Raw genomic sequence first — 13734 nt, 5'->3', positions numbered from 1 at the left:
TCGTGTACTGGATACCATAATTACTTAAAAGTGTACAAATTTTGTGTCCAATTCAATGAAACAGTTGTGTCATTTGCTTCACATTTGAAAACTCTGAACCAGTCCTTTTCATTCACAAGCAAGTGGACAAAGAGGGAGGGTGCATAAAACCCATTTCTAAAATGTTAAGCCACTACATTAATAGTCAACACAAAGATTGGGATACATACCTTGAGTTCATAGTCTCGAAATAAAACTCAAAGTCCATACAAGTACCAATCTCTTGCCATATCAAGTGGTTTATGGCAGAAAGATCTCACCACCATTCAACATAATAAAACCCAAACTTGTAGCTAACAGTGAGTCAGTAAAGGAATTTGCAAAATGATTACATAGAGTTTGGCAAAGACAGAAGCAAGCCAACACAAAAGCCTCAGAACATCAGAAGCATATACAAAAACTGCTGCAGTATAGAATTGGTCAATGGATACTGCTAACAAACCCATATACCCTTAAGGGTAAAACTAAGAATATTTAAACCAAGTACCATGGACCACACCAAATCACTGAAGTGACTTCACCTGTAAATGTTTAGTTACAATTGCCAACAATTTATGTGAGTAGGTTCAAGCCATTCACATGAGTCATGGATGCATTGCCGCAAGTCACATCAGCTGTCCCAGTAATAAAGGAAGCATTTAATAAATTTAGGAACCAGTTGCCAAATGTCAGTCAGATTGCACACAGTGTACGTTATACATTGAGATCAGGAGATATATAGTCTCTGATAGGGTTTTTATGTTGTTTGTAGAGTTATTTTGTACATTCATTGCCTTTATTTTTTTGTGTTACTGTTGATTTATTGGTGTATTATCTATCATGGGGTTTGGAAGTTTTTTCTGTCCATTGTTTTTTCAATAAATAGGGTAAAAGCTTTTCTTTTCTCCTCATGTATATGCATTTCTGAGAAAGGACAAAATTGATAAAGGTTCCTTTCTCTTAGATGGCACAGATGTCTGGGAGGATTATCATGACTGAACTTCAGCAGGGAAGAAATACTGAATACACTTCATAACCATCCTCTAAATTCTAGACTCTTGTTCTCCAGACAGCAGGCAGACATTGAGATTAATTTTTGGCATATCAGAAGTAACAAATGAGGTTTACAAGTTACAAAATGTATTTTCAGAATTATGCAAGAAAGAAAAGAGAGAGAAAGTTCTAGAAAAAATACATGAGTATCAAGAGCTGAGACTCTCATATGGGATATTGAGAACAGTTGAAACAACTAACAGAAGCAGTACCACAGACACAAAAGTAAAGAGAAGGAGGGTGATTGGACACACAAGGGAAGTTACTGAAAACAATGTTTGGCACAGTGGACAATGAAGATGTACAAAACCTGAACAACATGGTGGGCAAATACAGGTAATAGCAGACACCTACAAAACCACAGCAGAATGGCATACTGTGCAACTATCAAACCTGGAGCAACATGTGTTAAATAATATGAAGAGGTACAAGAGCTGATTACAGAATTAGAGCAGTGCACAAGAAATACTACGTGGACAATCAATAACAAACTAGAAAGAGCACAGACTTGGTTAAGTGGACTGGATGGAAGAATGACCATAGCCAGGCTGTTGTGAACATTAGCAGATTAGCCTCAATGACACAAGAATAGAAGCAGCAGAATAGAAAGCTACAGGAAGTGGTTTATGGCAAATCACAGGGGCAACTGTGTTCTGCACTGTTGCCTCCACAACAATTCTTAGTAGGATTACACCAGGCACAAAATGAATTTCCCACAGAATGCAGCATATAGTACAATTAACTGAGAAGAACTTAGCAGTATTCTATCATATAGTAACTGCCAAAGTGAATACTGATAGAGCAAGACTTCATACATCAATTCGATTTCCAATAGTGGACATGAATGCATGTGTTTTATTGTTCACAGATATTAAGTAAAATTGGAAACTGTAGGCAATTTTGGAACAGAGGACCCTTATGTTTTCATGTCACTGAAAGACTTGTGAGAATGTTTGAGAGAAAGCATTACGATTTGTCAATCCAGAGTGATACAGACTACTGCACAGGCAACTGAAGTACAGCTGTTATTAGGGAAAATGGAAGTAACAGAGTGCAAGAGAGAAGTCTTGGCTCCACAACCTCATTTCCAGAAAGTGGGAGCACATTGAATTTACCCAAGATTCTCACTGGAAGTCTTATTCATGATTTACGATGAGAAAGGAAAAACGATGCCCATGACAAAAATAGAATTATGGAATAGTAGTATATTGATAAATGGTATAATTTCTGATATAGCAGGGGCACAGTTCCGCATTCCAGCTACAGTCACTGGTATGACTACAATCAAGTGATCACATCCTATATTTAGTGGCCCAAAAAACTTTTAGAAATGTTACAAGCACAAAACTTAACTTCCCTAAACTACATCTTGGATCCTGACCCATTACACTCACTGAACAATCTTATAATATTGAAGAGAGGTCAAATTTCTGCAGAAAAAAAAAAAGTTTCAGCATATCCAGCCATTTCGAAACAAACAGCACTATAACATCACAACTATTAATACTACAACTACCAGCAATTCCATGATTCTATTAGCAGTTTGCATACTCTGTGTTTGCTTCAAATGTGAAACTGCCCATCACTCTGAGTTAGCAGTACATCAGACACCTGTTGAGTGGCTTACTGGTGTAAACAAGGGACAGAAAGTGCAACTTAATAAAATTATGAATTTGGTTAGTATATAAGGAGTTGACAGGGACAACATAGAATTAAGAAACAAAACAAGGACTTCATGAATTAGCTTTCAAAAACATCTAAATTATAAAATTTGTACAGTGTGTAATTGACCATGTAACATAACATGTGAGAGTGTTTCAAAAGCAAACTGAGAAAAATTTGAGACACATTTTTGAAAGAGAATGGGAGTGTTCCATCACAGAACCACATACTGAGTGAACGTGTGGTGGCATGTATGCATGTCACAAACAATTTTTTGTAGATCCGACAATGACAGCAAGATTCTGTTGAAACTGGTCACTGTGAAATAAAATACAAACACCAAGTGATCTTGGCTGCAGAAGATTCTCCTATTCACTAAAATTATGGGATTCCTATGCCATATACAGTTTGTAATGTCATCATCAGTTTGACAAAACCTGCAATTCTGTCTCTTGATGTCCATTTTAATTGCAGTTATAAAGTATGGGATTCATGTCTATTGGACTAACATGTTATACTCAAGTATTTATGAAAATTCTACACTTTCCCAAATTATTTCACAACATATTGAAACATTATTTGTGTATTTCAGTGTAAAAGTTTTGGGTCATAAAAATTAGTTACCTATAGATTTCACTTTACATAAGTTATAGCAAATGGCACATGGTTCAAATATTTTTCCATATGCAATAATTCATGCAATATTTCAATTTATTGTTCACTAAAAACTGTTGTTATTTAGTAAATATACAATTAACTTTTTCATAAACAATTCAGTATTTTGCAAAAGCTAAATATGTACTCTTCTTTCAATTTGGCACATTTTATAATCCCAAAATTTCTGTTTTACAGCTTCATAAAATAAGTTTTACCAAATATTCCTTTGAATTTTTCAAGAGTGAAAGAAGATAAGTTTACACAAAATTGTTAATAACACAAAAACCTGATGTCATTACAATCATTAATTTGGACAATACAGCTTCTAGAACATACTACAAGTGCTTGTTTTGGTATACAGAACTGAATACAGTACATGCCAGATGATCAGTCAGTAGTAGGTAGTCATGAGTCATTACGTGCATTAGCCTTTGTTTCAGCATGCCTACAGCACCTCTTTTGTCTCATAAAGGCATGAGCAAACAGTTCTCTTTAGTGCTAAAAAGCTGAATGGAGTATTATTATTGTTGTGTCAAGTTAAAACGTGAAATCAAATGTGCTGTGATATCATGAAAAAGTGTCTTTACTTTGTCAGTAAAAACCTTGAGGCCTGAGATCATCTCCTAGGAAAGGAATGAGCACTGTATTTATGGCAAACATGAAAGTAAATGATTTCTTTTCCTTGAACTTAAAAAAAAAAAGAAACATACTACATGTGCAATGTGTGAGCTAGAAGAATGCATAACTTGAACACAATGCCTGATGGCAGAAGGCATTGGTCACATTTCAGTGGTGCCAGTTGAGTCTATCAGTAGATCAGGTTTCACTAAGCATGACCTGCACCTCAATAGGTATGGGAAGGGGAGGCTGGCAAAGCTTATAGGTGACAGTGTAGTGGGTGGTGGTGGGATCACTCATGGAAATTCCTGTAGTAGTTGGTGTCAGAGCTGCAGATTTTTTAGATTGAAGTCATCTGATAGGTATAACTGCTTAAAGGAAGTCCCTCTAAGTAAGAGATCACCTTCAGAGGACATCTTGTTTCCAAGTAAAGAAGGAATTAGTATATTTCTTCAAAATATAAGAGGTATTAAAGTTAGTGAACTGTTTAGAGATGTTGACTCTGAAATTAATGGTGTATTGGAGCACCACTTAAATAATTTGACAATTCAGAGGCTTCCTTCACCAAGCTACAGATTAACTGGCTGTTTTTCAAGCAGTTCCTTTTGGGGTGGGGGAGTGGCCATGTACATAAAAAACGGTATTCCATTTCAGTCCACAGATGTATCACGGCACTGCTCTGAACAGATATTTGAATGTTGTGCAGGGGCAGTTGAATTTAGTGAAACTAAACTTCTAATTTTTGTTGTTTATAGGCCCCCTAATACTGACCTCAGAGCATTCCTGCTCAAGTTAGAGAGGGTTCTTGATTCACTCTATAGGAAGTACCAGAAATTAATTATACCTGGTGACTTCAATATTAATTTTGTATATCTCCTAAATTCATATGATCTGATCCATATTTTTTTCCAACTAGGGTGCAGTGGAACAGTAGCATGGCAACAGACAATATTTTTATTTATTCTTCATTACTAGATGGGCTTTCTGCTAGTAAGAGGGTGAATGGCCCTTCAGACCATGATGAACAAATTTTGACACTAAAAGGTTTTTGTGCTCAAAAGAATGTAGTAAAGTTAATCTAACAGCAACAGAGAGTTTTTTAAACCTTGTCAAGGAACAAGAGTGGCAGGATGTTTATAGTGCCGATATCATAGATGACAAATATAATGGTTTCCTTAACACATTTCTCATGCTCTTTGAGGTTGCTTTCCATTAGAATGTTGTAAGTGGGGTACTAAAGTGCGCGTCATTTATGTTGGTGGCCAAGTTTAGGTTCGTTTTGCGCATCCAACGTCACAAAACACAGTCAGCGAATGAACAGAGAACGACGTTGCCACATCTCGACTGCAGTGCAGAGCATGGACGAGTGTCTTCAGTTTTAGAAACGTTCAGTCATAAATAAAGTAATAGAACAAAAGCAATGTCTTGATAGCAGACATTCTTTTATAGAAAGTTTGGAAATAGCATTCTTTACACCAATCGCTTCATATTCTATTAATTAATTAAACCAAACAAGCAATAAGACTCCTAATTCAGGCAATAGCAAGGAAAGGTGTTTGTATCACTCTCACAAACCGCTTTGTCGCAATAAAGAACTGCGGTAATTGTTTATTTCCTATTGTACTTAATGAAGCGTGAGTAATTCATAGTCATACCAACATTGTTTGTCAGTATTTTGCGTGACGTGTTATAGTCCTCATGAAATTTTGTGGTCAGATGAGGTGCGTTAGCGTAATGGTTAAGGTGTTGGGCTGCTATGCGAAAGGTTGTGAGTTCAAACCTTGTGTAGTGCTTAATATTTTCATTATTTAAAAACAATATCGAAGTGCCTTACTTCACAAATTATATTCGTTTGAATGCAATTTTTTGAAATTTCTAGTGCTTTGTCTCTTCATTAACCCTTTCGCTGCTGCAGACACGTGCTTCCCGCATTCCGCGCTGTGCGCGATTTTGTCACCACTGCACTGCTCGCCTGTGCAGACACATGGTGTTCCCACTGCTTTGACACACTTATCATTCGATTTCACAAAAACTATTTGGACCAAAAATTTGATTTTTACACGTCTTCTTGACTGATACCTGCCCCCCATAAATGACTTAATTTTGTTTCGATGTTCAATGCAGTTATTATGCAGCATTAAATGTAGTAAACCATTGCACGAAATTTTGAAGAGTTTGCAGAGGTAGAAGTCCATAGCGTATACTTTCCCTATGGTCGATTTTAGTTGCCACAATGTTGAGAATGAAATGTGGACAAGATACCTAAATTTCATATAAAATTTACTGTATAACAATATCTCATTTAATTTAAGTACGACATAGGTGTCGTATGTAATATTGAGAAATATTCCGTCTTTCGCGACTGTAATAAAAGTATTATTTACACCGGACGCGTTTGGCTTTATTTTAAAGCACTTCAATCAAGGAAAGGTATGGCACATACACAATGGTACTCATGTCCTCTTTCTTGTTTTTGCCCCACAGTCGCAGTTTTACCGATGGTACTGAAATATATTCCTTTTCTGCAACTGTAATAAGGGACTTATTTAGACCACGCGTTTCTCTCTTTTGAAGCATCTTCAGTGGACAGTATTTTGTCTCCTCCATTGCCAAGTCACCTTTCGTAGTTTTGTGCTGCGGTAACACAACATTCAACGTTTGTGTTGGCAGATCAGTGTTTTAGCAAATTAATGATTTTTGTGTGTGCCACACACAAAAATTACATTTGACATAGCTCAGAGCACTTCACTGATAGACGGTATATTCAAGTCCTAATGTTTTTGTAAGTCCACAGTTTTGTTTAATGTATTTTGTCTACTTCCTTTTGATTGATTGAAGTGCTTTAAAATAAAGCCAAATGTGCTCAGTGTAAATAAAACTTTTGTTACAGTCGTGAAAGAAGGAATATTTCTCAATATTACATATGACACCTATGTGGTACTTAAATGAGCTATTGTTATACAGTAAATTTTATATGAAATTTAGGTATCTTGTCCACATTTCATTCTCAACATTGTGGCAACTAAAATCGACCATACAGAAAGTATACTCTATGGACTTTTTTACCTCTGCAAACTCTTCAAAATTTCGTGCAATGCTTTACTATATTTAATGCTGAATAATAACTGCGTTGAACATCGAAACAAAATTAAGTCATTTATGGGGGGAAGGTATCAGTCAAGAAGATGTGTAAAAATCTAATTTTTGGGCCAAATAGTTTTTGTGGAATCGAATGATAAGAGTGTCAAAGCAGTCGGAACACGATGTGTCTGCACAGGCGAGCAATGCAGTGACAAAATCGCGCACAGCGCGGAATGCAGGGAGCACGTCTTTGTAGCAGCGAAAGGGTTAATGCGGCCATGGTGGCTTTACTTCATGAACTGCGCGCTCCCCCCTACACGTAAGCTTGCGACTATGCTATACTATGGTGCTGCTTCTATTGGCGCGTGCGTCGTGTGCAACTGGCAACGCAGCAATCTCCCGCGTCTGGGCGGGTATCCGCGAGCCGCCAAGATAAAAGAATTGAACTATAGCAGTAAAAGGCTGCCCGGGTGGCTGACTAGTGGGATAAGGATATCACTTAGAACAAAGCAGGAATTATATCAAAATGTCAGAAGTAGTCACAATCAAGCTACAGTAGCTCATTACAAACAGTACTGTAAGGTGCTTAAAATGTTATTAGGAAGGCAAAGAGTGGTATGCAAATAGAATAACTAATTTACAGGATAAAATTAAAACCATATGGTCAGTTGTGAAGTAAGTGTCTGGTCAGCAGCGTAAGGTCAACGATGTAATGTCAGTTTGTAGTAAAAATATTTCTGTTACTGATAAATCAGATATATGTATCATTTTCTGAGCATTGCTGGTGAATTAAATAAAAATTTAGTTTCTACAGAGAACTACATAACTCTCTTGGCAAATGCCTTTGCGAGATTGATGTCTGAAATACTACTTTGTGATACAGACAAGGGGGAGATTGCGTCAATAATTAAATCACTGAAGACTAAGGACTCTCATGGATACCATGGAGTGCCTAGCAGAATATTAAAGTACTGTGCTGGACCATGTTAGCCTTGTATTTAGCCATATTTGTAATTTTTTCTTTAGAAATGGTCAGTTTCCTGAGTGGTTAAAGTACTCAGTAATAAAGCTGTTTTATAAAATGGAGAAAGGGATAATGCAGACAATTTTAGACCTATTTCTATGCCATCGTGTTTGCTAAAGCTATTGAAAAGGCTGTGTATGTAAGGATAACTGATCATTTTATATCACATGATTTGCTATCAAATGTACAGTTTGGCTTCAGAAGTTGTTTAACAACTGAAAATGCTATATTCTCTTTTCTCTGTGAGATACTGGATGGGTAAAACAAAAGGTTTCAAATGCAAGGCATATTTTTTGATTTAACTAAGGTGTCTAACTGTGTTGATCCCAAAATATTGCTCCAGAAGATGGACCATTACCGATTACGGGCAGTAGCTCACAAGTGGTTCACCTCTTACTTTAGCAACAGATAGCAAAATGTCATTATTTACAGTGTTGAGAATGGTTGTGATGTGGGGTCTGAGAGGGGTACAGTCAAATGGGGGGGGGGGGGGGGGTTCCCCAGGGATCAGTTTTGAGGCCACTCCTGTTACTTATTTATATAAATGATATGCCCTCTAGTATTGTGGGTAACTCTAAAATATTTCTGTTTGCTGATGACATGAGCTTGGTAATAAGGGATGTTGTGTGCAACATTGCCTCAGTTTCAAATAGTGCAGTTCATGACCTAAGTTCATGGCCTGTAGAAAATAAACTAACACTAAATCACAGTAAGACTCCATTTTTGCAGTTTCTAACACACAATTCAACAAAACCTGACGTTTTAATTTCACAGAATGGACATATGATTAGTGAAACTGAACAGTTCAAATTTCTAGGTGTTCAGATAGATAGTAAACTGTCATGGAAACCCCATGTTCAGGATGTTGCCATTTTTACTATTCAAATGGTATCTGAAGTGAGTGATCATTCGACACTAAAATTAGTCTACTTTGCTTATTTTCATTCACATATTTCATATGGCATTATATTTTTGGGTAACTCTAGCCATTCTAAAATGATATTTTTGGCTCAGAAAGGGGTTGTTCGGGCAATAAATGGTATAATTTCATGAACCTTTTGTCGACCCCTGTTCACGAGTCTGGGTATTTTGACTTTGGCCTCTCTCTCTCTCTCTCTCTCTCTCTCTCTCTCTCTCTCTTCTCTCCCTCTCTCTCTATATATATCTTACTGTCATTTCTTCTTAACAATACTAGCTTATTCCCAAGAATAAGCAGCTTTCACTCAGTTAATACTTTGCAGAAATCAAACCTGCATTTGGATCGGACTTCCTTAACTCTTGTGCAGAAAGGTGTGCATTATACTGCTGCATCCATTTTCAATAAGCTACCATTAGAATTCAAAAATCTTAGCAGTAATCCACCACATGCTTTCAAATCAAAATTGAAGAGTTTCCTTGTGAGTCACTCCTTCTATTCTGTCGAGGAGTTCCTTGATAAATTAAGCTGATTATTGTTGTACTGTTGATTACGTTTACTTAAACTTATGGCTTGACTTTTTTGGGTTCATAAACATTTTATTTTCATCTGTTATTACTTTTATGCTGTAATTTCATGTACTGATACATTCCATGACCTTGGAGGTTTGTTCCTCAATTTGGTCCTACGGAACTTGACATGTAAACAAATAAATACAAAATGGAAAGAGTTGTTTTTCATGCAGTTTTGGAAAGACTGTCATTACACCCACCTGGCACTGAGCCAAGCCAGGCATGATCACAGTGTCACAACCGGAATGCTAGATAGGTAGGAGAGCCGATACTCCAAATATCATGGCACACAACTAAGGTCAGTGCCAAACATCACTTGAGTGATATATCTGAACTGCCAATTCAGCCATATGACCTCACTTTGAAGGGAACATAATGCCATTCTGACCATTCTGGAAGGTACTGTAACAACACACAAATCTTAAATAAGAATTTTTGTAGCCTACTGACATTGTAGAAAGTGCTAAGCAGAAGAGCTGAAAGCCCCATCTGAGACCTTGAGGTGAAGTGCTGAAAGCTGATGAGCCATAAAACCAGGCCACATTCAATCATACTCTTCAAGGGATGGTATCGTTGCCATTGACAGACTGCTACAGATACAAATACTCAAGGTCCTGAGCCCTTTCCCTTTCCTGTTGCAGTGAGCCAACTTCAGGGTGGGACCCGTGTTGTGCTGACTGCCACTCACCATATCACTACTACCTTTGAGAAAGCACAGCCACTCTGGGCTGTTGGACTTTGTGGCTGTGAGCTGCCAAACTCTCCTCCACTGATGTGAGGACTTTCGAGTCTACTACCATCGGCCCACTGTGAGCCAAACTGATGGTGTTTGGCACACTATTATACTGTCACTGAACAGGAGAGCTAGCTGCTGACCCCCCCCCCCCCCTCCCTCCCCAAATTGCATCCATTGCATTCCGCAGCCTTCCTTAGAGGCCATGACATAACTTTGCACCACCACTGCTGTCCCATGCACACACGTGTGTCTGTGTTGGCTGTTTTCAACAAAGGTCTTGTTGGCTGAAAGCTTATTTGTGACAGTCTTTTTGTTGCACCTATCTGTGACTCAGCATCTTCTCTATATGGAAAATAAATCTATAACAATGACCACATGATGTTCAGAAACATAGATTGTTTCAACTGAGTTTGACGATTCTGGTTCAACTATGCAAGTAAGTGTTTAATTTTACCACTCAGGTCCAAAATATTTTTGATGCAATAGGTATAGCTGAAATTTAACAATGACTAAAAAAATGTTGTGGGGGGAAAAAAATTCTGGTGACTGCTGAAAATTTGTAGTATATTATAATTATGCTGAGTATGAATCAGGATGTCAGTACAATACACAATGTGCATCTACAAACACAGATAAAACCTCATTCAAACAAGATTACAATTAATGGTGATAATTTAACATTTTCCCCTAAAATTTGATTCTTCTGCATTCATTTTAGTTTTGATAATGGAAATGCAACAATTTAAAATAATTTCCCAAATAATGGAAGTCCAGGCTGTAATGATGACAATATTATGAACAGGATAGATTGCTACTCACCATATACTGGAAATGTAATAAAAGTGAATGCCTACAGCCATTCTTATGATGTCTTTTATTATATGGCTACCAGTTTTGATGCTTCAGTGCACCATCTTCAGGCCTTAGCTGATGCTGACAGGGTTAACACCATCTGTATACACAATGCATCAGTGGCCAACACCTATAACTGGTTTTCACAGACTACCTGTACAGTGTGCTGTCTCTCCAATCATCAACTAGTTTATGGCTGGAGAGACAGCATCACTATTAGAGGCAGTCTGCGAAAACCATGTGGGGGTCCCACCTGCTTTTATTTATTTGTCGACTGATGTTTGTTGATTGTCCTCAGTGTCTTCTGCTACACTGGCTAAAAAATGAGTTGTGGATTCTGACATTGACTACTTTAAATGATGTAGCCAATTGATGCACAGTTATGTTTTACAGTACTTCAATTTTCACTTCACACAACCTCTTAAGAATACACAGCTATATGTGTATGGTCAGTGCACTATTGGTTAAATTTTCCATAAGCTTCAATAATAGTTTGCAGGCAAAACTCCACATACTGCTACAACTTATTCTTGTTGAACATCTATGGGCAGTAAAACCTAACCACAAAGTTCACAGTTCTTGAAGAATAATCAGGTACATATAGAGCAGACACTGTCACTGTTTTTACACCCAACCTAATTGTTTAACACTTATTCCACAGTTAATTTGAAGCATTGTTGTTGTTCTAACCAGCACAGGTTACTCGTCTGAAACTCGGCCTTGGACTGACTGTCTCATGACCAAAAATTGGGCCCTTATATATCATCACAATAATTGGTACTGAAACTACACATTGCTCAAAGTTAAATTTAACTCATTAAATTAACCGAATACATAGAAAAATTGTGCCTCTTTAACAGTTTCTTCTACTACAAAAGTTAGGTCAAGTTATTTGTTTAAATCATGAAATTAACAACTATAGTTACATAAACAACACTTTTGACAAAACAGTTAATTGCTTTGGAATAAATGAAGAGCTGGCTTTGGTAACATGTTTCTGACTAGAGCAAAATAGGTACTTTGAGATTACTAGCATTTCATCTTCCAAATGTTTACAATTACTACAGAATTTATATTTGTTTATATGTCAACAATAGAATTTAAGTTATGAAAGAATTACTGATTTCGCCCTATAATGAAAAATACTAACTAGGCATAGTCAAAATAAATTAGAAAATCAATTACATATATAAAACTAAGCACAAAATTAGATCTGGTGTTATATTCTTTGAAACTGAGGGCCAACCTTTTTCTTTTATGAAAATACAGATTATATACGCTTATGTTAATGGTAAATAGTTAAAAGTAACAAAACAAATTTAAGGAGGCAGATGTGAAAACAAGAGGGGAATTAAAATTATTACCAGCTTGCTTTGTCACAACCAGTTATAAATGTTGGCCATTGATACATTGTGTATACAGATGGTGTTAACCCACTCAGTGTCAGCTAAGGCCTGAAAATGGTGCACTGAAGCACTGAAACTGGTACACATATAATGGCATCATAAGGATGGCTGTAGGTGTTCCATTTTATTACACAACTGAATGGCCAAAATCCCTCAGGCCCCCAATCACAAGGATGGACATACAAAAAAATATAGTGGAATGACAAGTCACAGACAGGCACAACAAAAAGACTGAAGTAAGCTTTTGGTTAAAATGCCTTCTTCTTCCTTAGAAAAAATGCATCCACCCACCTATCCACTCACACACACACACACACACACACACACACACACACACACACACACACATTTACACAAATGCAACTCTCACACTTGACCACTGTCTGCCTGCCACTGCCAAATTCAAGTCTGGCTGAAAGCTTCCTTGTTTAGCAGTCTTTCTGTTGTGCCTGTCTGTGACACAGCATTTCCTCCTTATGGTGAGTAGCTATCTTTCCTTTTCATAATACTGTCATTAAAATAATTTTTCACATTTTAAGGAACTTGAACTTTTCATAAACCTTATTACATACATTAAATTGATGGTACTTGTGACAGAGACAGCATCTCCATTAGGTGCAATGACTGAAATATGTGCTGTCCCATGATCATCAGGCTGACTCAACACAGCTCCATAGTGTTCCGGGTCATTGTATGTTTCAGTATCAGTTATTTGTGCACGTATACTTTCTGCATAACTTCTTGATGTTAAGTTTTTAACAATCTGTGTACAAAGAAAAAAGAGATTGCAATGAAAATGTTATCAGGGTTGCCACAATGTAATAGCAAACTTTTAGTCAAGCACCAACCTCTAAAACACTCTCATTAAAATAAGGATCACCTAATTCTGTCCTTCTGCCATACCCATATTTAAAAGCTTCTGTGATACGCTGATATGTTGTGATCTCATCAGAGGTAGGTATATAACCATCCAAGATATTCAGCATAAATACAAGCAGAGGTCCTGATCCAGGTAGGGGAGATGTATATAGTGTAATGTTACCACCCATTTTAGCAGAAACTGGAGGCTCCCAAACAACCCTAAGAACAAGGGAAGAAATTATTAGTAAAATAATTGAAATAGACCTTTGAAAGTCACT

At 37.0% G+C, this 13734-nt stretch overlaps 1 protein-coding gene across 2 annotated transcripts in view; it reads right to left on the bottom strand.

Annotated features, from left to right (window-relative positions):
- Positions 1 to 13734, bottom strand: part of LOC124801961 (scoloptoxin SSD14-like) — a 477660-nt gene that overhangs the window by 21189 nt on the left and 442737 nt on the right. For both annotated transcript variants that reach the window (XM_047263112.1, XM_047263111.1), the window contains 2 exons: positions 13444 to 13675; positions 13168 to 13358 (listed from right to left, as the gene is read on the bottom strand). In XM_047263112.1, the coding sequence (XP_047119068.1) occupies positions 13168 to 13358; positions 13444 to 13675 (423 nt within the window). The remainder of the gene's footprint in view (positions 1 to 13167; positions 13359 to 13443; positions 13676 to 13734) is intronic.

This window comes from Schistocerca piceifrons, chromosome 1 (genome assembly GCF_021461385.2).
Source record: "Schistocerca piceifrons isolate TAMUIC-IGC-003096 chromosome 1, iqSchPice1.1, whole genome shotgun sequence".
NCBI lineage: Eukaryota > Metazoa > Arthropoda > Insecta > Orthoptera > Acrididae > Schistocerca > Schistocerca piceifrons.
The sequence above is the reverse complement of the archived record's forward strand: the minus strand, read 5'-3'. Positions and strand labels throughout refer to the sequence as shown.